At 36.4% G+C, this 25,900-nt stretch overlaps 1 protein-coding gene across 1 annotated transcript; it reads left to right on the forward strand.

The window, feature by feature from the left end:
* The first annotated feature begins 1,232 nt into the window (after positions 1 to 1,232).
* On the forward strand, positions 1,233 to 25,286 carry LOC112512315 (ferredoxin-dependent glutamate synthase, chloroplastic). The gene is made up of 33 exons (XM_025118193.1): positions 1,233 to 1,642; positions 3,972 to 4,284; positions 6,746 to 7,188; positions 7,271 to 7,402; positions 7,561 to 7,659; positions 7,907 to 7,977; positions 8,742 to 8,838; positions 10,731 to 10,823; positions 11,262 to 11,407; positions 13,002 to 13,161; positions 13,685 to 13,795; positions 13,990 to 14,205; positions 14,516 to 14,673; positions 14,813 to 14,942; positions 15,827 to 15,885; positions 16,011 to 16,116; positions 16,622 to 16,718; positions 17,581 to 17,696; positions 18,010 to 18,207; positions 18,316 to 18,426; positions 19,077 to 19,316; positions 19,402 to 19,500; positions 20,655 to 20,750; positions 20,840 to 21,037; positions 21,123 to 21,197; positions 21,377 to 21,505; positions 21,593 to 21,691; positions 21,819 to 21,961; positions 22,357 to 22,450; positions 22,881 to 23,119; positions 23,638 to 23,716; positions 23,825 to 23,908; positions 24,804 to 25,286. The coding sequence occupies exons 1-33, from the start codon at positions 1,385 to 1,387 to the stop codon at positions 24,963 to 24,965; spliced, it is 4,851 nt and encodes a 1,616-aa protein (XP_024973961.1). The 5' UTR covers positions 1,233 to 1,384; the 3' UTR covers positions 24,966 to 25,286.
* The last annotated feature ends 614 nt before the right edge of the window (positions 25,287 to 25,900 follow it).

A 25,900-nucleotide genomic window follows, 5' to 3' on the forward strand; every position in this document is an offset into this window, starting at 1 on the left:
ATTTCCTAATCGGATGAACATGACAAGAGCCAAAAATCTTACCGGGTAAGAGCAATGGGAAAGATGTAAAGTCTTACCTGGTAAGTGAAGATGACGACTCTTATCCAGGTAAGTGCTTGCCCGGTAAATTGTTGCATTCGATAGTTTTGATGTACTAAAATTTTACGCATCAAGGTAAATTATAGTGTTGACTCCTATAGGTAAGCACTTACTGGGTAAACAACCCCTAAGAAGGTGGACATTCTTGCAGAACGAGTAGAAAGTTATGGTTTGATTCTAAAACCATCAACTATCAAACGTACAATTTACTTTTCCAGGAGAGATGTGAGATTGGTACGATGGGGACATTACAAAAAGCCATACTCTTTAATAAAAATGCTAAAATGTTTACATCTTGCTTTATTTAAAGAACTCGAATCATCATTTCAATAAAGAAACGTTGATAAATTAATCAAACTCGTTTTGGTCTGGTGAACATCGAGAAAATACATTTTTAACATTTTCAAACGTAGGGGCAGACCTATCAAGGCCTGAGCGGGCTCCTTTGCTCCCGCTCACTCGGTTATTGTGAGGGAAAAAAAATTAGGCGTCTAAAAGATGCATCTGTTTGATTTTGAAGAGTGCTTTCAAATATCTTGAAATCAAATTTGTAACATATAACAAACATAAATGAGATTTTTTAAATAGTTAGATTAAGGGGTATTTGGGATTGCTTATATGAAACAACATATTCTTTTCTACAAAAGTAATTATCAATTTACTATAAATCAAAATAGTTTAACTTCTTTAAAAACTACTTATTACCGGTTTGACACTGATATAAGTTGTTTATCCAAACATTCAAAAGTGTTTATTACCGATGCTACATCGGAATAAGTCAATAAATTGTTTTTATAAGCAATCCAAACAACCCCTTAATAAAAAATGTGTTTTACTGTATGAACATTTGATCGTACATCCGGAAAAATTATGGTTTTATCCCAAATTAAGTGGAAAAGATTGATTTAAACAACATCCGAATTGATATTTCATAAAAATTACTGGTTTTGATTCGTAATCGAAAGTATTGTAGGCCATGATGAGTTGATCAATGGGTTTGTGTGGGCATGGTATAATTTGGAGTGATGATGGCCTTTGGTGTCAACATATGGTCAAGAGTAAATGTGTCCACCCTGCACAGCCATGAAGTAAACATCAACCAAGAACAAGTTTGGAAAAAAGGGAGATAGAGGCGCGGGTGGCTCCCAATTTTCCATCCATTTTATCTTCACATCTCTCCATTCTCCTCTCATTCTCCACACGATCTTTTCCCTCCCTCTTTGAAACACCTTCAACTACATGCTGTTCGTAACCCCTTGTTCTATCTCTTCCAAGTTTCAATAGCATGTCTCTTCAGTCTCTGGCTCATGTTAATGGCTACTATCATAAACCCACTTCTGTTTTTGCCACCAAAAGAGACTTATTGTTTCTAGATTTTGTGGGTTTGGGCGTTAAACGAAGTAATCGGAGATTACTGGGAACTGGTGTTAGTGTCAAGAGTGTTGGTGGTTTCTCGAAGAAAAGGAACTGGTCGTACTCGATCAAATCGGTTCTTGATTTTGATCACGTTGACTCCCAACAATCCTCTCATGTTAAACAGAAGGTGTGATTTTGGGTTTTCAGCTTCATTGATTGTTTCATTTGATAATTCAATGTTATTTCTTTTGTGTTCGTAGTTCCACGCAGATCATTCTTTTTTTATTGACAGAGGGGAAGTGAATTGGACGAACAAGATACCATTCTATGCAGATAAATTGAATCTCATGGTTTTTCAAAATGAAAGAGTTGAATAGATTGAGAATCTGAAATATTGTTTCTGAGCTATAACTTGCTTAAACATACAAACATGGGTAGAAGTTTGTGAATAGCCCATTGGTAGTGAAAATCTGTTCCAAGTGTATGAAGAAAAAGCTCTTTGAGAACCACTAACATGTGTTGAAGCTAAGATATAATATTTGGCTTATCGTATAAGAGCTTGACTTTTATTCTGAATGGTCAACACACACACACCCATGTGTAAAAGAGTAAAATTTGGGGTGAACGCTAACTAAAATGTAAAATTTTGGCTGAAACAACTGCTGAACAGGATAGGTGGTAAAAAGCGGTTATGATGTATAATGTCAGATTATTGAAGTCACTTGTAGTTTAGTAGTCAAATTACTCTTATAAGTCATAATACTTGAAGGGTTATAATCAATTTTTTCCCATTAAATTGGATAATGTGAAATTGTATATTCATGTGTCGTAACAAGCACCAGAGCCATTGCCTACCAGGAATCTAGACCTAATTTAGCAATGGTTATGATCTAGTGGTCTGGTAGTATCTAAATTTCTACAACCCTTTAGGTTGTGGGTTCAAGTCTCCTTTGAGATGTTAGTGTATTGGGTTGTGACCGTTTCAAGAAATTTAGCAAGCTTATGGACTACAGTGGACGTGGGCTAATATTATATGAATAGTCATGAGGGAATATATTAGTGTATTTGGTTTATTGCGCAGAGGAGAAAGGGTGACGAATTATGTGATGTGGGGGGAAATGGTAAGTAGCATATCAGTGCATGTAGACTTGATTATGAAGTTTATACAGGTTTTGATATTCAAAATCAGTTAGTCAAGTCTGTATTAAGAAGCTCATCACATATTGTTTAAGAAGTCGGGTGGAGGATAGATTGAGACCAGGTGTAAACCCCTGAAAATTTATCGGACACTAATATTAATCTGCGGTTTAGAATGGATGCTAACAGTAGTTTCTAGTTTCTACTATGAGAGGTTCAGTTTGTTTAACATTTTCTCTGTGATTTACCATTTCCGTGCTCAATGAAACAGGTGACATAATGTAACTGGATTTCACCTATTTGGGGTTTTCTGGAAACTTTCTGACAAGTGAGTTTAGGGCTCCATGTCTATGTTCAGCGTTCACTATTGTTGAATGCTCAAGTAAAAAGCTTGGGTTAACTGTGATTAACATACTCTTGTGATCTATGGGGAATGTAGTGTAAGATACAAATTGATCCTTTATATTAGTAAACATGCACTTGATGATAAATTCACAAGTAAGTGAAACCAAAGAAATAAATAGGAATTATGCTTGGAAACTAGAAGAGTTGCAATGAACTCTCAGTGGGATACTAAGAATAATGGGAAATCGTTATCGTGTTATGGATCGAGTTCTACTCCCTTTTTGTATATATGTATCGAAGGGCCATAACAAATTCTTACAAGCCTTGTTCTACTTCTTCCCTCTAGGTATAATCCGAACCACACTCGTAATTGAGAAAAGAATGCTCATCCTTGGGGACCTGGAGTATAAGGAAGATGGTTATCCATCTCCATGCCTTCTTGATATCATCATAAAAGTTGTTTTTCTGTAGATGTTTTTCCTTTTCATGCTTCTTTTCTTTCTGAAGTTATCTAGGATGGGATTCATTAAGGGAGCAAAGCAAGAAAGCTACTTCTAAGGGTTCTTTCCTGTTTTTTTTTCTTTTCGCCACTCTTATGTGTTACTGTTAGGAAGGTTTTCAAACAAAGCCCAAATGATTGATGATTCTCTTATCCTTACACCAGTTCATGGTCGCAATTCTGCCACAGATGGCATGTCTGCTATTTAACAGAGTGGGGTTAAGTAACTTGAGGTGGAAATGTTCTGTTGGTGTTCATATTTGCTATTGAGTTCTTGAGGCAGGAGTGAAGTAGACTGAAGGAGTTGTGAAAAAGTTGCAATGTTATCATTTGCTGCTAGGTGGCTGGTAGGGTGAACCAGGCCAATAAAAATATTCTAGACGAATCTTTATCTAGTTTGATACATGCAAAATCCAAGTCCTCCACTGGCCTTCATCTCTTTTTGATTCTTATTTCATTTTCCTTATCTATACAGATTATTTTTATACCTTGTGCACTTGAAATGATGTATTCACTGATATGATGTGTTATGTAGGTTGCGAAGTTGGAAGACATATTGGCAGAAAGAGGGGCATGTGGAGTTGGCTTTATTGCCAATTTAGACAACAAGGGTTCTCATCAGATAGTTGAGGATGCACTTACAGCTCTAGGCTGCATGGAACATCGGGGCGGTTGTGGGGCGGATAATGATTCTGGTGATGGTTCAGGGTTGATGACTTCAATTCCATGGGAATTTTTTAATGATTGGGCTGAAAAACAAGGGATTGCTTCCTTTGATAAATTGCATACAGGGGTTGGAATGGTTTTCCTTCCGAAGGATGAAGAGCTTATGGAACAGGCCAAATCTGGTTAGTCATGATCTTCTTATGAAGTAAATAGTACATGGATTGGTAGAAGTCTTTTATGTGATTTTCATAACCCATTTATGATTGTTAGCTATGATCTCAAACTATAGACAAACACTCCAAATGTCAATAACAGGAAAACATGGTTAGAATGCACCTTGATTGAGACACCTCTGATGTAGGACTGTATTCAGAAGGGTAGTGAGAAAAGCAAAGCATGGTGAAAAACAGGTGTAATAATGCATATCCTTGCAAGGCGAGCCAAAAGAGTCAAGCTCGGATATACAAGCAAAATTCAATCACTGGATATTGCCGATTGGGAGATTACACACACACGTAAATAAGTTTCACATTGTGAACCGAATACATTTGAAACAATCACATTCTGAAACAAATATATGTTAATGAATACATTAAATACTATACTTAGATGAAAAAAATCATGTGAAACATAACCTTAAGGTAGAAGTTCTCACGGATCTCACAAATTTTGGAATTCTCAAATGATTAAGCCCTTATATATATATGTGTGTGTGTGTGTGTGTGTGTATAAAGAGATCCTCTATAGATAGTAAGAGGGGATACCTCTTTTTTATCATACCAATCTTATGCCATCCATTTTCTCATCCCCCACCTTAGAGAAACATGCCTTGTCGGTAGAATTACCCTGCATGCAATCGTTATTTACCAAGTCACCATACTACTCCTGAGTCCTGACTGCTTTCTTTGAAAGTAATTTATTAAACTATGCTGGATGCTTTACCCAATACAGTGATTTTTTTACATGCAGCTACTATATGCCACTAATAACTTTCTTCGAATAAAGGAAGTTCATTTTAGGTTTTAAGATAGTTATTTATCAAAGTAAAACTGTAAAACACAAATGAAAATTAGTGCAAAAGATGAAACAAGACAATGAGGGCAATAACTAAACATGATGCAGACAACTATACCAGAAAACTGCTGAACAAGACACCTCAAAACTTCATGTTGGACCCAACTTTTCAAGTACAAAGCTGAAGTGCAATCAATTAATGATCTGACCGCAATAGTTCTTGACAAGAATGATAATGGATACTTGCTCTGTCCCAAAAAATGCAAACACTTTTTAAATTGAATTTTTTGCTTGAAAAACTAACCATAGAAGGGTATTATGGTCATAGCTTATCTCTAAAACCTATTTAAGTTATTATGTGCCTTATATGTGTTATGTGTAGCATTGGATGGAAAGCGAATGGTGTATGATTGGTAAGAGGAGAAGGCTGTGCCTTCCAATATTATCCATGGAGGGGTTCCTATATGTGGTGTGTATTAAATTAGGAAAGACAATCCTAATCACCGGTTATATGGATACATATGAATAAAAGAAAGGAAATATAAAATATAACTAAGGTGTCGTTTACCAAACACTAATGGGGTAAGCACCTGGCAGGTCACTTACCTTACCGGGTGAGCATGGCACGGACCAAGAATCTTCCCTAGTAAGTGAGAGTAGTGATTCTTACCCTGTTAGCGCTTAATGGGTAAGAGACGCTTACCAACAATCTTACTATGCCTTTTTTGCTGTCCGGAAAATCTTACTCGGTAAGCTAAATGGGGTAGTGACTCTTACTCGGTAAGCGCTTAACTGGTTAACGTTTGGTAAACGGCCCCTAAATCTTCAAAAGAGTTACCAACTTAACATAGAACATAGACCTAATCAACCACTATCTATAAACTTATATACAAAGAAAGGATATATAAAGAAATGCTTCCCTCATGACACTAAATCTTCTGAAGTGCTACCAACTTAAAAATATTAGAATCCACTATTATTCTTGCTGAATAGTTACAATGCAACTTGCTCCAGCTTTTAATACATGATATCTTGATATTTTCTAAAAAAATTCCGTTAGTGCACCTCCTTTTCTTTGAGTGGCCCACTTCATTACTCTGTTTGCACACATATTAGAGATGATGGTGCAGGATCTCTTGGAATTCTTGTTTGTTGCCAATGAGTATTCTATCTTAGATGTGAGAGAGGAGTATTAATTCGGGACATGGCTTCCGATACTTTCTTGGTTACCAGGAAGCTGCTTCTTATCCATTGTACCTTTGGCATAAGGTGATAAGAGAGATTTCAGAGTCAGCAGAGCTTAATGGAGCAGTAGGCTTTTACACAGCTCAGAAAATTGTCTATGTAGATCACTGCAAATAATTGGGAGTTGAGTATATTAATCAAGTGCTAAAGGTGTCAGCAAAATTGGCTTTCATACTTCAGACCAAGCATTAACCATCGTCACTCAGCGTGTTGAATTGCTTTATAACTCAGTGAAATGTGATTAGAACAATAAGTCACTCTTGCCTAAACAATCCAGGATAATCAAGATTATTTGAAGCATCTTAACACTTTTCCTGTAAATTTGTGCTTCTAAATTGGTTATTCACAAAGTATTAACTGATTTCGTTTGGGATGTTTTTGTAGTTATTGTTAATATCTTCAATCAAGAGGGTCTTGAGGTGCTTGCGTGGAGGTCTGTTCCCGTAAATACTTCTATAGTTGGTTACTATGCCAGAGAAACCATGCCCAACATACAGCAAGTTTTCGTTAGAATCATCAAGGAAGATGACGCTGATGATATTGAGAGAGAACTATATATATGTCGTAAACTGATTGAAAGAGCAGCTAGTTCGGAAACTTGGGGAACTGAACTTTATTTCTGTTCATTGTCAAATCAAACCATAGTCTATAAAGGAATGCTTCGCTCAGAGGTTCTTGGAAAATTTTACTATGATCTCCAGGACGATGTTTATAAGTCCCCTTTTGCCATTTACCACCGGAGGTACAGCACAAATACGAGTCCTAGGTGGCCACTTGCTCAACCAATGAGGCTTTTGGGTCACAATGGAGAGATCAATACCATACAGGTCACAATGCCTTGAAATGTCCTTTATTCTGAGATGGCAATTGCTCTACATTCTTTTCATGGGTTTTTCAAATTTCATGCAGGGAAACTTAAACTGGATGCAATCTCGAGAAAACTCGATGCAGTCACCTGTTTGGCGTGGTCGTGAAAATGAAATTCGGCCTTTTGGAAATTCCAAGGCCTCCGACTCTGCGAATCTTGACAGTGCAGCAGAAGTAAGGCACACCATGCCACCAGTTTTAATGTTTATCCAATTATATTGCTGCTGCATATTCTTCTATTTGTTTATTGTTTTTTTTCCCTTACATATGCTTGTAATTTTATTATTAATATCTATTCCACTGATAAAACTTCTTTCTGTTGATATTCCTAGTTGTTTATACGAAGTGGCCGTACTCCTGAGGAAGCTATGATGATTCTTGTCCCTGAGGCATACAAGAATCATCCAACCTTGTCAATCAAATATCCCGAGGTATGGATGCTGAACATGTAGTTTGAATTGATCGAAATCATCAACTTCATATTGCTTTTCTTGTTCTTGAAATCATCTGTAGTAGTACGTTTTGAAATTGTGAATGATAAGATGATATCTCTCATCTTTGAGAATTTACATTCTGAACAAGAAGTCAAGAATGCTATGCTAACTATTATGTCAGAACGAGCTTATCCAGCATTTGCTAAATATTCCTGGGGGATGATAGTAGTTTCTCTCTCTTTAGGTTATTGATTTCTACAACTATTACAAGGGTCAAATGGAGGCTTGGGATGGACCTGCTTTACTTCTTTTCAGGTGGAATTTCTATTTTCAGTTTATTACCAACTCCTTTTTTTGATCATTTGACAAGTTCAAAGCTTTGTCGTATTGTTTGAAATATACGGCCATGCATAGTGCATTATACAACAAATAACCTTTCATGGTAACTGGTAAGCACAGTTTTTTGTTTATTGTAATAAACTTTAGGCATGCCCTGCGAAATAAATATTTCTTCTAACATTTGGTAACTAGTTGTAAACTTCTCAGGATTTCCAACTACTTGTTTAATTATTTTCTCAATTGTCTACATGGAACCCATTATTTAGATGTAAATTTTATTTTTATTTGACATAATGCTTATATATTACTCAAACAAAAACTTGTCTTGGAAAATCTCGATACACTTAAATGTCTGTAAACCTTCCTTCTTTTACACCCAACTTGTCTGTGCCTTGATAACCAGATGTAGAAAAACCGCATAACAAATGAAGTGGAAGAAAGGACCAAATTAATTAAAATAACCAATTCAAGGAGGGTTTCGTTATTATCAAGGTGGTGGCCAGGGGGTGGGGGAGGGAGGTGAAACTTGGCACTAGATTATCACCGTGGTCTCATCAACTTGGAGATTAATTCCTTCATTAATCTCTCTGAATATGCTCTACTTGGACTGCCTATTTTGTGTTTAACATGCAGAAATTTTAATTTGTAGAAGAAATAAAATTTCAGTTGTTGTTGGTTATTTTCTCTAGTTTGCTACTTATGAGTTTGCTCTTATTTTCTTGCTTGCAATAATGTGACAGCGATGGGAAGACAGTTGGAGCTTGTCTTGATCGTAATGGACTTCGGCCTGCTAGATATTGGCGGACTTCAGACAATGTTGTCTATGTTGCATCCGAGGTGCGTGTCTATTTTGAATCTTCACTTTAAAATATTTACATGCAGTTCAGACACAGAATTTGGACACAATCCAGATAGGTGATTATGAAGATTGGGATGGCACATTCTACAAAAATTGAGTTAAAATTGAACCACATCCCAATGCTTATGCATGCATATAAATAATTTTGGTGAGTTTTCGACATTAAAGGTATTTGTAAGTGTTTTTGAAAGCAAACCCGACAATATATCTTTCAACTTTCTCTCTGAGTTGACTTGTCCTCCATTCCCATGGAGAGACAAAATGTATACAACACATACTGCCTGGCGAAGGTTTCAATCTATTGATTTCATTAACGTTTTAAGACTTGCTTCATAATGCTCCTACTAGTGTATTGTCTAGCTGTTTGTAAATTGTAAATATCAACTTCATGTGTCATAGTTACTGTCTCCATTCTGATGTTTGCATCACAGTCATGACCTTGGGTGCTATCCCTCTCTTGTCTAGCTTTGTCATTGCTCAGTCCTCAACTCTGTTCTGCTTTTTCAATCTTTGTCTGCAGCTCCTACCAGCACCCACTATCCATTTCAGCTTTAACCAGTTCCTGTGGTTGGCAGTTGGTTCCTTTTTTGGCTGGTTCATGTATCTGTTCTGACCTGCTAGGGAGAAGGGGTGTTTTAAGTTGCTAAATCGCCATTTCGGGTGGGTGTGCACCCCATGGGGCGTTGACCGTACCCCTGAATTATTGAATATGAATTCACAGGGACAAGAATGGCAATGTGCATGAGGAGATTTTGATCTTTCTTTTTACTAAAAAGAGATGCAATTTCACAATTTTCAAAATTAGACGAGGCTAAAAACAAAAATAGAAGAGACGAAATTTTATCATATTTTTCTTTCATTGATTTGGCTTTAGAGTTTATACTTGTATATACACACACTCGAATGAATGTGCACCTCCATATCCTTAATCTTATATAATCTCTGAATCCCGGTATCCATTATCACACACCCGTATTCTGGTACCACATCCTTGCAACACTGCTGACCTGCAATATCCTCTTCCAGGGTGGTCAATTACCTATTTCAGGGTTAGACACCTCAAACCAGATCCTGTAATTGTTTCCTGAATCTTTCACCCAGTTGTCCTTGTCCCAATCCCTTTTGTTTTCAATTCTCTTTCTTATTCAGCATCTGGTTATATTGCTGCTGAGAAGATGTGAAGGGAGTCTTTTCTCTGCCTTCATTTAATTTTCTGCTATGTTCAAGATTTTGATAGAACTCTATGATTCCAATTAGTTCAATGGTGGAAACCTGTCTAAAGGTGGCCATTGTCTGATTAATGATCATCTGAACTCCACGATAATGATTGGGATGTCGATGATAGTGGTATCCGTATGAAATTTTGGAACACTTTGGACTCATCATGTACCATCCACCGTTCTGAATTATTCTACCACTGAAAATCTCTTGTACATTCCAACATATTAGAGACTTCACATCTTGACAATCATTGCTTACTCCTAATGCATTTTCACTTTTTAGCATAGCATCTCTTATTTCTAATTCTTATTTTCTTTCAAAAAATTGAGCTCTTTCTTTTCGTACATTTTGCACAAGCCAAGGGTCTTCACAGAAATAGCCGCTCTACTCCTCAAGTTAGAGGTCAGGTCTAGTAACCATAGTAACCACAATTTCACATAAGACCATATGATATACTACATATTCAAGGTTCTACCCCACTAATAATGGTTCTTTCTATCCTAATTTTTGACAATATGCACTTTTACCACCGGATGACGTATTTAGACAAATGCTTCACCCGTGTTTTCTTTTTGTTTCTTTTTGATTCTTCATATTGTTCTTTTCCCCTAGCTTTTTTTAATTTATCGGATCTTGTTTCTCAATGTAGGTCGGAGTTCTACCAATTGATGATTCAAAAGTTACAATGAAAGGCCGTCTAGGTCCAGGGATGATGATAACTGTTGATCTTGTTGGTGGTCAGGTTTGTACAAAGATTGTGTCTTTAATTTGTGTCTCAGTTGGGACTGCTGATGAAATCACATTTTCAAAATCACATGTGTGTTTAAAAAGTATGTAGCCTGAAAAATGAAGCTTCTTAAACGTATCTATCAAAGTTATATGGTTGGGTATGTTGTATTACAATCTTTGCTTCTTTTGTTACAGAGCACTTCTGCTAAATGTGTCATTACGTTAATATTAGAGCCACCTCATTACTTTTCAGACTTAAAAGCATATTTTCTGGAACTCAATTGAAATGAAGGACAATAAGTATTCACTCGTCGTTTTTCAGTTGTAGTATCGTCAGCCCTTCTTTTTTCAGTGTAAAATAGAGGAAACTTGTGTGAATCATGTTCATCGATGCAGATACGTAACATTTTGAAATGATCTATTAAGTGAATTTTTGATAATACTGAAACAGGTTTATGAGAATACCGAGGTTAAGAAAAGAGTTGCTTTATCAAGTCCTTATGGAAAGTGGCTGGCTGAAAAGATGCGAGCATTGGAGCCTGCAAGTTATCTCTCATCCCCAACTATGGAGAACGAAACAACATTACGTTACCAACAGTAAGACCTTTTTCCTTTTCCCAGTGACAGCTCTTTACTCCTGTTCCGTGTATTTTTTCTCTTGGGCACAACAGGAAGGGAATAATTCCTACCGTCGATTTCTGAAATTTGTTGGCATCATTCTTGCTTTCTGATTGAAACTCGTATTACAACATAGTTTTTATGTAAAAGCTACCATAAAAAATATGGTCTGCACAAAGATACATATTGCAAATTGCACTGTAGCATCCGGAGGCAACAAATGCAAGTGGTGATAATTAAGCGACTATAAGTCAACAAACTTGTTGATAAGCTTAATTTAGCAGACAGAATGTTCAATATCAATTTCACACGATTAGCTTCCATTCTGATGTATGTGGCCATGGCTACTTGTATCTTCAAGCTTGAACTGATTATAAGATCACAACCAGGCTAAATAGCTTGAATCTAACCTCACGAGCTTGTTTGGAGAAGGCAGTTCGCTGATCACTACACCACTGAGCTACACCAGTGACTCAGTGAGCCGTGACATAAAAAGCAGTAAGATCCTCATGCTATGATGTCATAACCAAACAGTAATAATACCTCAAACATTAATGACTCTAATTGCTGTTCTTACTGTAACCTAAGAATCAAGAGATGATATGAACTTGTGAAGTAACATAAGCTGAAACCAATTTCTGCAAAAGGTGATATGCGTCAAACTAGGCTGCCATAAACATGTAGAGGTAGAGCAGCTCAAGGCTGATGTAGAAAAAGAACATTAGATGGACCAAATAGCTATGATGATCCCATCATGCTGATTGTCAACCTTGAACTTTAATCGATCGAAAGTTGGTATTAAAAACTATCTACTACACTATGAAGTAATGTATTGCTCGAAATAAAGTATTGGGCTGCCCTTCTTTCTTGATTGCACCAATGGACATGTCAGCTATGAATGACTCTACTGCTATGTTGTATGTCAACTATGTTGGCATACTGTCATTCTTGGCTTTAATCAATTAAAGGTATTGGGATTCTGAACGATCCAGAAGTCCTAAAATGTGTTCGGCAAATATGGAAGCATAGAATGATATTGCAAATGGATGTTGACAATCATAGAGATCTTGGAGCTTGTGCACCATGTTAGAAGTCTCATGTTCACCAAGATATTGAAATGTTCAACTTTTTATGCGTAGCATCCCAAATTTACTTTTTAAAACATTAAATATTCGTCATTCCTTATTCCAATAACATTGATAGACAAGAGGCTACTGGTAGCATATCACCAACTCATATATGACTTTGATCTCAACTTTTGCAATCAAGGTGGTTCTTGCTGCACTATCATTTGTGCTATGTTATGATAAATGTTTCCCTTATAACTCAAGTTTTTTAGAACAAGAGATCTAACCAATTGATTTTATATAATGATAAACATAGCAAGTGGAAAATCATATTGGGCCTGTCTCAACTGAATTGAGTGGATACTGATTACTAGATCTGATGAAAGTAGTTACCTTTTAACACTAATACAAAGTAATCATACATATTGTTTGTGAGCGAAGGTTTACACTATGTTGTATTATTGCATCCAATTTGGATGGCTTATGATTGATTTTGATATCAACAGGGCCTATGGTTACTCCAGTGAGGATGTCCAAATGATTATTGAGACCATGGCTTCAGAAGGGAAGGAACCTACATTTTGCATGGGAGATGATATTCCTTTGGCTGTATTATCTCAGAAGTCACATATGCTTTATGATTATTTCAAACAACGGTTTGCTCAGGTTTCTAACATCATCTTTTTTTCGTCTATCTTAGTTGATTCTTTTCTATTTGTGATAATTTAAAAAAAACATACAGAAATTCATCCATTTGAAGATTGGTAGAACTAGACATGAAACATTTGAATGGTTGTCAATGTCTGGACAGAGGTAAAAAGATTTCAGTGATATTCTTTTTTTTTTCCAAACAGCACCATGAAAGGAACATTTCATTGCATTGCACCCATGTGCAATATCCATTTATAACCCATAAACCATGAACTAGAATAATGGGTCTTTCTTCTAGTGGGGGTACCTTGGCTTACCTATTGAACCATTTTCACGGGCAATGTCAAGTAATGTATTTTGCAACTTAGCAGGATCAATCTTACAAAACCAGATGTAAATTTTGGATTTAGTTCGTTTCTGCTGCTGTTCACTGAATTAATCTTGAAGTAGAATCAGTTGACAAAATTTATCATGCATGCTGAGTGTGCCCAATTTTATTAGTTCGTATGTATTTGGTTTCATTATGAATTATTTCCAGGTCACAAATCCTGCGATTGATCCACTTAGAGAAGGATTGGTGATGTCTCTTGAAGTCAATCTCGGTAAGCGTGGGAACATATTAGAGGCTGGACCTGAGAATGCTTCTCAGGTAAATTGTCCATTCATGACATGGCTAATCTTTGTTTCAATAAAAAGATCTTCGTTTCAATAAATATAATTTCCATCAAAGTTTTCCACACAATGTTCTTTTCTTAAAGTTATTTCCTCTGTTATCCTTTTCCATAAAAATAGTATGGATATTATTCTTTGACTGAAGTTATATGGTTAATATCTTTGGCCCAGGTGACCTTGTCCAGCCCTGTACTTAATGAAAACGAGCTCGAAGCATTATTTAAGGATCCACATTTGAAACCGCAAATTATACCAACATTTTTTGACATACGGAAGGGGCTTGATGGTTCCTTGGAGAAGACATTGGCTAAGCTCTGTGAAGCAGCTGATGAAGCTGTTAGAAATGGTTGCCAGCTACTTGTTCTCTCTGACAGATCTGATGAACTAGTAAGCACTGTATATATATGTTCATATGATTTAGTAATTTGTGTTATACTAGAGGACTGTTGTACATTTTCATCATTTTTCTCTCCTAATGTGCGTGTATGAATGCATATCTTCCTTCCTATAACATCTTTCAAATTCACTTGGATACATTTACTTTCCATATACCTTTTTGTGTCACAAATGGTTTAGAAAATCTTGGCAACTGTTAATGTAATTGCTATTCTGGTGCCATGCCAACCTGATTGTGTATTATTCACTATTTATTCAGGTCCTAATGTTATCCTTTGAATCTTTGTTGGTTCTTTTCCAGGAACCCACTCGTCCTGCTGTTCCGATACTTCTTGCTGTAGGTGCCGTCCACCAGCATTTGATACAGAATGGACTGCGGATGTCTGCTTCAATTGTTGCCGACACTGCTCAATGCTTCAGTACACATCACTTTGCTTGTTTGATTGGATATGGTGCAAGGTATTTTGAAATCCTCTAAAACACCATCAAAATGTGCTGTTTCCTTTACTCTTTATTGCTTAGAAATTCCTTCTTTGTTTTTAGCATTTCATTGCAACCCAAATGATAAATTCATGTGTTGTTGAATTACTATTTGTAGTGCTGTCTGTCCTTACTTGGCATTGGAGACATGTCGACAATGGCGCTTGAGCAAGAAAACATTAAACCTTATGCGAAATGGGAAGATGCAAATGGTTTCAATCGAAAAGGGTCAAAATAACTTCCGCAAGGTTTGGACTTGATAATTGTGTGCCAGAGAGATCATTATTGCTATTTATCTAAGCTGCTTCCTTTGATTATATGCTTCTTTAAGACACATCTAATCTGGAAAATTTCTTGTCACTTGCTTCATTTTGGTTGATCTCAAAGCAGTCGCGTTCATTTGGTGAAGGGATTCAATCAGCTATTTTATTACCATTTTGAGAAGTCGCCTTTCCCTTGGTCTCAGTTTCTAATCGTCATTCAATTAGGAACATCCTTTTTGTATCTATATCATGTAATGATATGCTTGAATTAACCACATCTATCGTTCATTCACTTCAATTCTCAACCATTGTTTAATTATTGTCAATTTCATAAATTCAATATGGAACATGGTCATTCCTTTATATCATGCAATCTCATAAGTTCAATATGGAACATGGCCGTTCCTTAACAGATGACATCACATGCATGCCTTGAAATGAGCAGTAGTTTGCCAATGTGCCTTTTCAGATATTCCTTTTTTGTAGTTTTTGGACGTCATTCATGTGTTACTATTCTAATATATCCTTGTATCATGTATCTATTCTCAAGTTGCGATCAGCGTTTCGTGACTATTGGCCAAAAGTTAGATGCCTTACATTTTTGGGAATTTTATCCTCCTTTAGCAGGGAGGTATGCATGTGTTTAACTGCTTATGACCACATGAAATAAATTAAAAGCTCATTGACTATATAATGTTATTACTAAAGTAGTCAACTACGAGTAGTAATTTTATTTTCTTCCAATAATCTATTATATAGTCCATCTTTAACTTGCCTTGGCACCCTGGTGGTGATTTTACTTTTTGCAGTGTGAAAGTTGTTTGTTGTTTTATATCATATGGTAACAGAACTTATTTGCTGATATTCAGGCGGTTAATGCTGGTCTAATGAAGATTTTATCCAAAATGGGAATATCATTGCTGTCAAGGTATTTGCTCACTTCCAGCTATTTTACTTGTTACAGTCTATATTCCCTATAGTTCACATGTGCATTGCCTGATCAAATTTTTGTTTTACTCAAACTTGTGAAATCTAACAAGCTCTTGGATATAGTTATTGTGGTGCACAGATATTTGAGATTTATGGATTGGGAAAAGAGGTGGTTGATCTTGCATTTACTGGGAGTGTCTCAAAAATTGGTGGATTGACATTTGATGAGGTAATATAATGCCCAAGAGCAAACCTTTTCTTCAATTCAGCTTAAGTTTGACTGTACTTGCTTGCAATCATGCAAGTGTTTGACTTACTCCATTTCTTGTTCTTCCCTGTCCACTGTTTCTCTAATCTCTGAAGTGCAGAAATTTTCATTCTATAATACCCAAATATCTCAACTGTTGTAGAAATTGTCAGCATTTCAGAGTTTTTATCATCTTTTCATGTTCAATTAGTTTATGTTAGTTACATTTCCTTGTGCAAGTATTTGAGAGGCTAATTGATATACTGTCCAACATAAATTTGTTGGACAAGTATTCCTTAAAAGAGCACGTCTTTCAACTTCTATAAGTTTTTAGTAAGGCATTATTGTCCATTAAGTACACTGAGATATTGGTATTGATGTTACTGCACTTTGAAGCATAATCACAATTGGTGGTTCATACTGCATGATGATATATTAGATAATTATCTAGGGATTATTGTACTGAAGTTTGGTATCTTTTTCGCAGCTTGCAAGGGAGAGTTTGTCATTTTGGGTGAAGGCTTTCTCTGAGGATACGGCTAAAAGACTTGAAAACTTTGGATTTATACAAATGAGACCAGGAGGTATATATAAAAATGTTGATATCTCGTATGGTTTATTTTGATAAAAAGCATACTTAAAACCTAAGTAATAATATGACTTGTGCAAAATAAGTTGTGCACTCCCTAGCTAAAGATATTGTTACGATTCCCTAACTTAACCTTCAGTTCCCTGTTTAAATGTTTATACAACCCTCACCATTAAGGACACTCTACCTATTGGATACTTATGTATGGGGCTTGTTTCTTCTCATGTGTAAACATCGGAAAATTATGTGAGTGACAAGTTAGGTGGTGGCTTATTGACTTCCTGAAGGTCCCCTGAGTAGCTCACATGGGAAACATATGATTTACTGATTAATACAATGGCATGAAAAAGAAATATGCCAGAATTGCTAATTTACATTAATCTAGGCCATCTTTTGTGTACCGTAACTTTTTTGGACTGTTGAGGAAGTGTGACAGGTTTGAGAATATATTTTTCCTTTGTGAAGTGGTTTTATTGCTTTATATGATCATTCTTTAGGGAGAAGAGGGGATCAGGTTGGCATTGGTCTTTTGTGAATTTAAGAGCATATTTTATAACACCTTTTGTAAGGTGTATTTGCTGAACTATTCTAAAGATCCTTTCTTTCTCACTCTGTGTATGCACCCAAAGATAAAAAAAATTGAACAAAAAAATTTAAAAGACAAGCTAGAAAAAGCAGATGTTGGCGTGAAGACAACGTAGGAGTTTTCAGATACAAAAAATGCAAGTAAAAATTACACAAGCAAGAAAAAGCATGAGGGTGCATAAAATAGAGACACTGCTACAAGTTCCCATGAAGACAATGTTGGAGTTACGAGATTTAGAGTTGTAACTTGTGTTTCTTTGTCTAATAAACAGGGGAATATCATGGGAACAACCCTGAGATGTCAAAACTGCTTCATAAAGCTGTTCGTGAAAAGCGTGAGAGTGCATATTCAGTTTACCAACAGCATTTGGCCAACCGACCTGTCAATGTAAGTAATATTCATAATTTCAACCGGATTATTGTTGTTTCTTTTATCACCTGTATTCTTCTTATTATTCACCTATGCATGTTATTCCAGTGTCTTGTTTGAGTTTCTACCAAATGAATGGCACAAATTGATATATCGACCTTAATTTGGTTTTTACAATATGGGGAGAAGTTCCAAAGATTAACATCATTCAGCATGTATGTATGACTGATATACCTTAGTTAAAAATAGGTGATATTCTTTACAACATTATTTAAGCCCGATAACAGTGAACCATACTGATCTCAGCTGTTTTGTCAATTCTAAACCATAGGTACTTCGGGATCTGTTTGAATTTAAGAGTGAGCGTTCCCCGATTCCAGTGGGAAAGGTGGAATCTGCTGCATCTATTGTTGAGCGTTTCTGTACTGGTGGTATGTCTCTAGGGGCTATTTCCAGGGAAACCCATGAAGCAATTGCCATTGCAATGAATAGGATAGGAGGGAAGTCTAATTCTGGAGAAGGTGGTGAGGTATCCTTCTCTACATGTTCTGTACATACATGAATATCATTGATCTATTTTACCTCTTACAATGGGTCATTTGATATATATGTATATATATTTGATAACTATCACCAGGACCCCATTCGCTGGACCCCACTTTCTGACGTTGTTGATGGATACTCTCCCACACTGCCACATCTTAAAGGTCTTCAAAACGGTGATACTGCTACAAGTGCCATCAAGCAGGTAAGAAGTTTATTGGGTCTCCTTTCAACTTCATACAAAATTTTCGTCATATGTATGGGGTTTTGTTTTCCTTGCGGATATGAATACCATTGTTGTTTTATTTTAAATTTACAAGGTTACACATTATGCACAAGTTCTTTTTGGTGCTTAACCAAACCAAACGAACCAATATATCCCACACAGAGGTAGACTTGTGGGTAGATGTATGCACCCCAAAGGGTAGAGTTTGGATCATCATAGTATTATGGACATTCCATCTAAAAGCCACTCTCTTGTTTCCTTGAATATAAAGAACATTTATGTTTTTTTTAAAGAGGTGCTGAAGTGTGAAGTCTTATTTCATTTATTATTAATAAGGGTGGTGCTGAAGTATGAAAGCAGAATAAAAAAAAGACTATTTGTTTTGTAAATTGAGAAACTTCTGAATGGGTGTTATTATTTATTTTACCCCTCAGAATTTTATAATGTTGAATGTATGTAAGCTCTTATCCAATAAGAGGTGGGTTAACCTCTTGTCTAATAAGAATAAGGTAAGAGGGAAAAAAACAAGTGGTTTTGTATCTGTAACCTCTCATTCGGTAAGACATAAGCGTTAAATAAGAGGTAAAACTCCAAAAACAAACAACTAATTTAATATTTGTGTCTTTCAGGTTGCATCAGGGCGTTTTGGTGTCACACCAACATTTTTGGTGAATGCTGATCAGATAGAAATCAAGATTGCTCAAGGTGCAAAACCAGGTGAAGGTGGTCAATTGCCAGGGAAGAAAGTCAGTGCATATATTGCAAGATTGAGAAATTCAAAACCTGGAGTCCCTCTTATTTCTCCACCTCCACACCATGACATTTACTCTATTGAGGATCTTGCGCAGTTAATCTTTGACCTTCATCAGGTGAAGATGTGAAACATTGCAGAATAAATTATTACATCTATAAAAGATGAGAATAGTGAGTTCTGAGATTTTATGCGATGAACAGATCAACCCCAAGGCTAAGGTATCTGTCAAGCTCGTGGCTGAAGCTGGAATTGGCACGGTGGCTTCTGGAGTTGCAAAGGGTAATGCTGACGTCATACAGGTACTCAACTTTTTTCTGTCAAGTTTAGCTCTAATGGTATCCTATAGTTAGAAACATAAGGCAATTCCATGGAAGTTAAAAAATCAGTCTTCTGCAATATGTTAAAATCAGTGAACTTAACCTGTTCTTATTGTCCCCGCTGCTTTAGCCTGGCATGTAAGGAGGTGGGAGGCCTGGGGTTCGACTCCAGGCCCCACCGACCTGCCCCTGGCACATGCAATTTACCTTCCCCATGATGGCCATGGGACCGGTTCGGTGGGGCCGCTCTAGAGGGTGAAGGCATAGAACATAACTTGTTCTATTTTGTTCTTATTATATAAATTCCTTTCTAGATTATTTTGGTTTTGTCGTTAATTGGCTAATTAAGTTTGTTGTAGGGTTTCCATTTGGTGTCATCAATCAATCGGTCGATTAGGTTCCGGTTTATGTTTATGTCGTCGGGTTGCAACATGTTTTTATAGGGTTTATTTTTGGTTCAGGATTTTGGTGAGACAGCAATGTGGAGTAGTTAATCTAGTGGTTATTGTTCATTTATATGACCATTTCCAATTCTTTAAGGTGTATAGAAAAGCATCGGAAGTACCAGCATTCTGTTGCTGAAAAAATCTATTACTACTTTATTTTAAGTTGGCTTTAATTTACAAGTAATATGAATTTCTTTTCTTTTATATTATAATGTTAATAGAGTGAATTTTAACATTAAAATATAAAATAAAAGAAATTCATAGTACTTGTAAATCGAAGTTAACATAAAATAAAGTATTAATAGATTTTTCTAGCAACAGGGTGCTCGTAAGTCCAATGCTTTTATATACACCTTAAGAGAATTGGAAATGGTCATATAAAGGAACCATACCCACTTACATGAACTACTCCACATTGTTGTCTCGCCAAAATCCTAAACCTATAAAACTCATGTTGCAAGCAACTGACATAAACATAAACCAGAACCTAATCGACCGATTGATTGATGACACCAAATGAAAACCCTACAACAAACTTATTTGGCCAATTAACGTGTCATTATTTTTATTTACCAAAAATGATGTCTTTTCCTCTGATATCAATGATATTCTAATCAACCAGCTTTGTGCCTATGGGAAACAGAGGAACACGGGAATAATCATTGCTGACAATCTTACCCTGCTTTGCAGATATCAGGGCATGACGGTGGAACTGGAGCCAGTCCCATAAGTTCAATTAAGCATGCTGGTGGTCCTTGGGAACTTGGAGTCACCGAGACACACCAGGTTTGTTTTGATCCTTTTTCCAAATTTAATCATTGGATTAATCTTTGTTATGTCACTTAAATTTAGTTTCTATAAACCATCTTTTGCAGACTCTCATTGCAAATGGTCTTAGAGAAAGGGTGATTCTTAGAGTCGATGGTGGCTTTAAAAGTGGAGTTGATGTCCTTATGGCTGCTGCAATGGGTGCTGATGAGTATGGATTTGGATCAATTGCTATGATTGCTACTGGATGTGTCATGGCTCGTATTTGCCACACAAATAACTGTCCAGTTGGTGTTGCCAGTCAGGTAATGGCCTACAATGTTCAATGTATCAGATTGCATTTAAAAAACCGGACTTAATATATTGTCTTTAACCGTATTTACTTCTCAGCGAGAAGAACTACGAGCTCGTTTTCCTGGTGTCCCCGGTGACCTTGTGAACTACTTTTTGTATGTTGCTGAAGAGGTAATTTCTGCCTTCTAAGAGTCTCAGAAGCTATAATCTGGCGATGTTTTTTTTCTGTGTTTATAGCTATTGAAATTCTGCTACTATCAAGCTGTTAGTATTTGATTTCCATTCAAGTATTCAAGTTTGAATTTTTATCCTACAATCCATCACTAAGATAATAAATATTATATTTACAGGTTAGAAGCACGTTGGCTCAGCTGGGGTACGAAAAGCTTGACGACATTATTGGACACACAGAGCTATTAAGACCTCGAGATATTTCATTAGTGAAAACTCAGCATCTCGATCTTAGCTATCTTCTTTCTGTATGTATGCTGTGGATCCTCTACAATCTCAAAACTGCATTTTTGTCCTCAAGAGAAAAACGCTAACATCTCGTTTTTCGTTTTCAGAATGTTGGTTTCCCAAAATGGAGCAGCAGTACTATTCGGAAGCAGGAGGTTCATAGTAACGGTCCTGTTCTGGATGACATTTTGCTTTCTGACGCAGAGGTAATTCTTTAAAAACAACGATGTTTGCCAAATTACTTTTTAATTGAGTCCAGATTATGTGACTGTATCCAATATAAGATCTAGTTGGAAGTACTGACGTTATATGTGTGTTTCCTTTTGTCTACAGATATCAGATGCGATTGAAAATGAAAAGGTGGTGAATAAAACCTTCAAGATTTTCAATGTAGATCGTGCTGTTTGTGGCCGTGTAGCGGGTGCTGTTGCAAAGAAGTATGGAGATACTGGTTTTGCTGGGCAACTGAACATCACGTAAGACCCTGCTTCTGATAGGAAGTATTTATAATTACTAGTTATGTATGCGTGCGATGCAATATGTTATTGTAAACCGAGAATGGAAAATTAATAGAATTTCTCTTTAAAAAAGAAAATTCGAAATTAATGTTAATAAAATAGAAATTACAAGTGGTGGTTGAACATGCCTTACTAAAATTGAAGGGCCGGTAAAAGAACTCAAAGAAAATATATTGATATTGATGTCAAATTAAAAATGAAATTTTTTTGGTACAATTTATTTAGTTCAAAATTTTATAATAATTTAAATATTTTAAGTTTAAAAATAAATATGTAATTAGTTTTAATATGAGAACTTTTATACTATGAAATGCATCTCGTTTAGCATCATCTATAATTTTTTTTTTGTCTAGGTTTGAAGGGAGCGCTGGACAATCATTTGCTTGTTTCCTTACACCTGGAATGAACATACGACTAGTAGGAGAAGCCAATGACTACGTGGGAAAGGTTTGATTACCAATTAGTATTCCAATAATTACATTGCCTTTGTTATATCATATTTTAGCCATTAAACTATGATGGGGACCAAGGCCGACTTTGGAGAGAAATAGGTGATGAATCGAAGTCTAGAATAAACTGCTTTGACATTAGTTACTTTGTAGCAACAATGTTTTCTTGTACCTGCTTCTGTTGTATGTTGCTACTTACTCATAACCAGCTATCCAAAAGTTATCATATCCACTTTTCTTATCTCAAGTTTATCTTTTTCGTAGTCTTTGTTTTTTAATGTCAAACGCTCTACTCTTTGGGTAGAGGTCGAGTCTGCGTATATCTTAACCCCCAGTACCCACGTTCAGGTGGGTATATTGGATTCTTTTGGTTGGAAATATTGGGAAATGGTCATTCATGCATAACGTTGAGAATCTTTTTCTGTTAGGGTATGGCTGGTGGTGAATTGGTTGTGACCCCCGTTGAAAAGACTGGGTTTATCCCGGAGGAAGCTGCCATTGTTGGGAACACGTGCTTATATGGAGCAACTGGAGGTCAACTTTTTGTTAGAGGCAAGACCGGGGAGCGTTTCGCTGTCAGAAACTCTCTTGCTCAAGCAGTGGTGGAAGGCACCGGAGATCATTGTTGCGAGTACATGACAGGAGGTTGTGTCATCGTCCTCGGGAAGTAAGCATCTCTACCGCTCCCTTAAGAAATTTATCTCCTAATTCACCCAAAACAGTTAAACATGTTCTTCGCAACTTGAACTGCAGTTGTCATTACTACTCCATCCTCCCAAAATAAATGTCCACAATGCCTTCGGCGTGTAGCTCAGTTGGCAAAGGGGCGTGATACAAGATAGGTCCCCCAACATTAGTGTCCTTGGAGGCGGGTTTTGCCTTTAATCAACTATTTTGCCAAATAAATGTACACAATGAAAAAGATAGAGTTTTAGAAATTTATAATTATCACACTTTTTAATTTACTAAATGATAATTTTGCCTTTATGATAGAGGGAGTAATTAGTTTCTGCATCTCATAGTTAAGGGTAGAATTGGAGAGTACTAGTAGGCGCTTATTTTAGAAAGTTAGCGTTTATTTTGGGACAAGCTAAACTAGAAATGTAGACACTTATTCTGGGGTAAAAGGAGTATTATGAAGTGATGGAAACTAGAATTTGATTTGATTGGTTTCGCCTTTTGTAGAGTCGGTAGAAATGTGGCAGCTGGTATGACTGGTGGTTTGGCGTATATTCTTGATGATGATGATACTCTCATTCCAAAGGTTTCTATGCAACACTTTTGTTACACTGCTGATCTTTTACTCATACCAGAACTCACAATTTGCCTTTAGTTTCTAAAACTCGAATCTTCCGTTGTATAACTACGACAGATAAATAAAGAAATTGTGAAGATCCAAAGAGTAGTTGCACCCGTGGGGCAGATGCAGCTCAAGAGCCTTATAGAAGCACATGTTGTAAGTACAAAATGCATATATGCTCTGAAACCATTTTATTGCATATAATATTGAAGTGTTGTTAACCCGTGTTACACCAAATAGACGCAAAAGCACATGAAGTTGTCGTTTATTCCAAGGAAGTTTGAATGTTTTTCTATCGAACTTGTATATATGTAGGAACCCCCCCTCTATAATGGCTTTTTCAGAGAGAGATATAAAGGGGGTTTTACATATCCTCACATGGTATCAGAGCCAGTATCTAGCACCACCTAGCCTCGTTTGAGGAGGCATTTTGGAGTCCTACATCAGCTAGACATGAACCATTGAACTAGTATATATGTAGGAACCTCCCCCATTGTACAAGAGCTCTTTTAGAGACGGATAGAAAAGGGTGTTTGCATATTTGACTCGGGATTGTTTGTTAGCAATTTAATGAGCTTAATGTGACTCACAACTTATTTCATCAGCTATATATGACTGTTTGGTAGTGACTTAATTATACAAAAAGTGGCTTATTCAATAAGCTTCTAGAGGGGAACTTTATGCAGAAAACCAAGTTTTTTCAAATATGCCTCTCCCAATTAAAAAACACGCTTTTTCAATCTATGAAAAAACCCTCCCAAACAAAAACCTCCCCTCAATATAGACAAATTAATCTACTGAGACAACTTTATCCATATAGGACTTGATGGAAAACCAACCAAACAACCCCTTCAACTTAGTTTGAAGGGAGTATCTGATTACTAGCCAAAACTATAAACACCATTCATAAGAACATAAAAGGAGAATCTTGATGTGACTTCCCAATATTGAAATCATTGCAAGTTTCATGTTTTCATTTTTCTTTTGAATGGTTTCAAGTTTATAAGATTAACGTGTGCATCTTGACGTATGAGTTGTTTACTACATCCAGGAAAAAACTGGGAGCACCAAAGGCGCTGCTATCTTGAAAGAATGGGACAAGTATTTGCCTCTCTTTTGGCAGCTGGTTCCACCAAGTGAGGAAGACACGCCCGAGGCTTGTGCTGAGTACGAGCAAACCACCACAGGCCAGGTGACTGTGCAGTCTGCATAACACGCCAACTTTTCTACTCCCTTGAAGCCATTGTTATGATACCAAAAAACAGATTCTTTCTGCTCATTGGAAAGTAAATTCAGTCGACTAGATGCCACAAGCTTCACTTTGAGAAGAAGATCAAGAAGGAAGAAGTCATGGTTCGGTCTGGTCTGGTCTTTTTGGTTGAAAAAAACATACCCTCTTAAGGTGAGAATGTATAGGCCATAGAGATGGTGCAGGAAGTGTAAATGCTTAGGGTACCATATCTGAATAAATGTACTTTTTCTGCATGGACAGGAACACCATAATCCTTATTTGGTACCATCTCTCCTTTAACCATCCTCGGTAAACTGGCAGGTCTGCATGCATCTCACTCAGATTCTACTTTTGAGTAGGATATACTGAGTTTGTTTTGTCTAGCTTGGTTTGGTTTATATACGTCTCACATTCCATGCCAAATTTATTGTTTAACACCACATTTTTCTTTATTGTGTGTTAAACACACTTAGTTATAGCTTTAAGTAACAATAATTGGCACGTCTCTTGTATGATACTTTGCAGGTTACGGTTTCAATATGCGTATGTATAAAACGTGATTGAAAGTTGTAACCAAAGATGCATAATTCTCGGCTAAAGATATAGAAAACTGACACGTCTTTGGTTTTCTATTAACGTGGATTTCATTTAACCTATAACATCCATCCTTCCTCTTTTGATCGAAAGACTAACATAAAAAAAGGTATATGTCACACTTTAGTGCATAGTGCATTGCTCCCATGGTCGTCACATAGATCACTTGATCATCACATTTATCTTTTGTCCAAGTTAACATGGAAGTAACGAAAAAATTCATGTAAGCAAAAAATCTCAAATATTCATGATCACGAGACATAATTATCATTATAAATAAGAATCAAAATTCCAATTGCAATTATTGATATGAACATAATGGA

This window comes from Cynara cardunculus (genome assembly GCF_001531365.2).
Source record: "Cynara cardunculus var. scolymus isolate 2C chromosome LG 5, CcrdV1, whole genome shotgun sequence".
Classification (NCBI taxonomy): Eukaryota; Viridiplantae; Streptophyta; class Magnoliopsida; order Asterales; family Asteraceae; genus Cynara; species Cynara cardunculus.

Coding starts and splice junctions, on each gene's coding strand:
- LOC112512315 (XM_025118193.1), top strand. CDS start 1,385: ATGTCTCTTCAGTCTCTGGCTCATGTTAATGGCTACTATCATAAACCC. Junction 7,189..7,270: donor GAGAGATCAATACCATACAG/GTCACAATGCCT, acceptor AATTTCATGCAG/GGAAACTTAAACTGGATGCA. Junction 11,408..13,001: donor ACAACATTACGTTACCAACA/GTAAGACCTTTT, acceptor TGATATCAACAG/GGCCTATGGTTACTCCAGTG.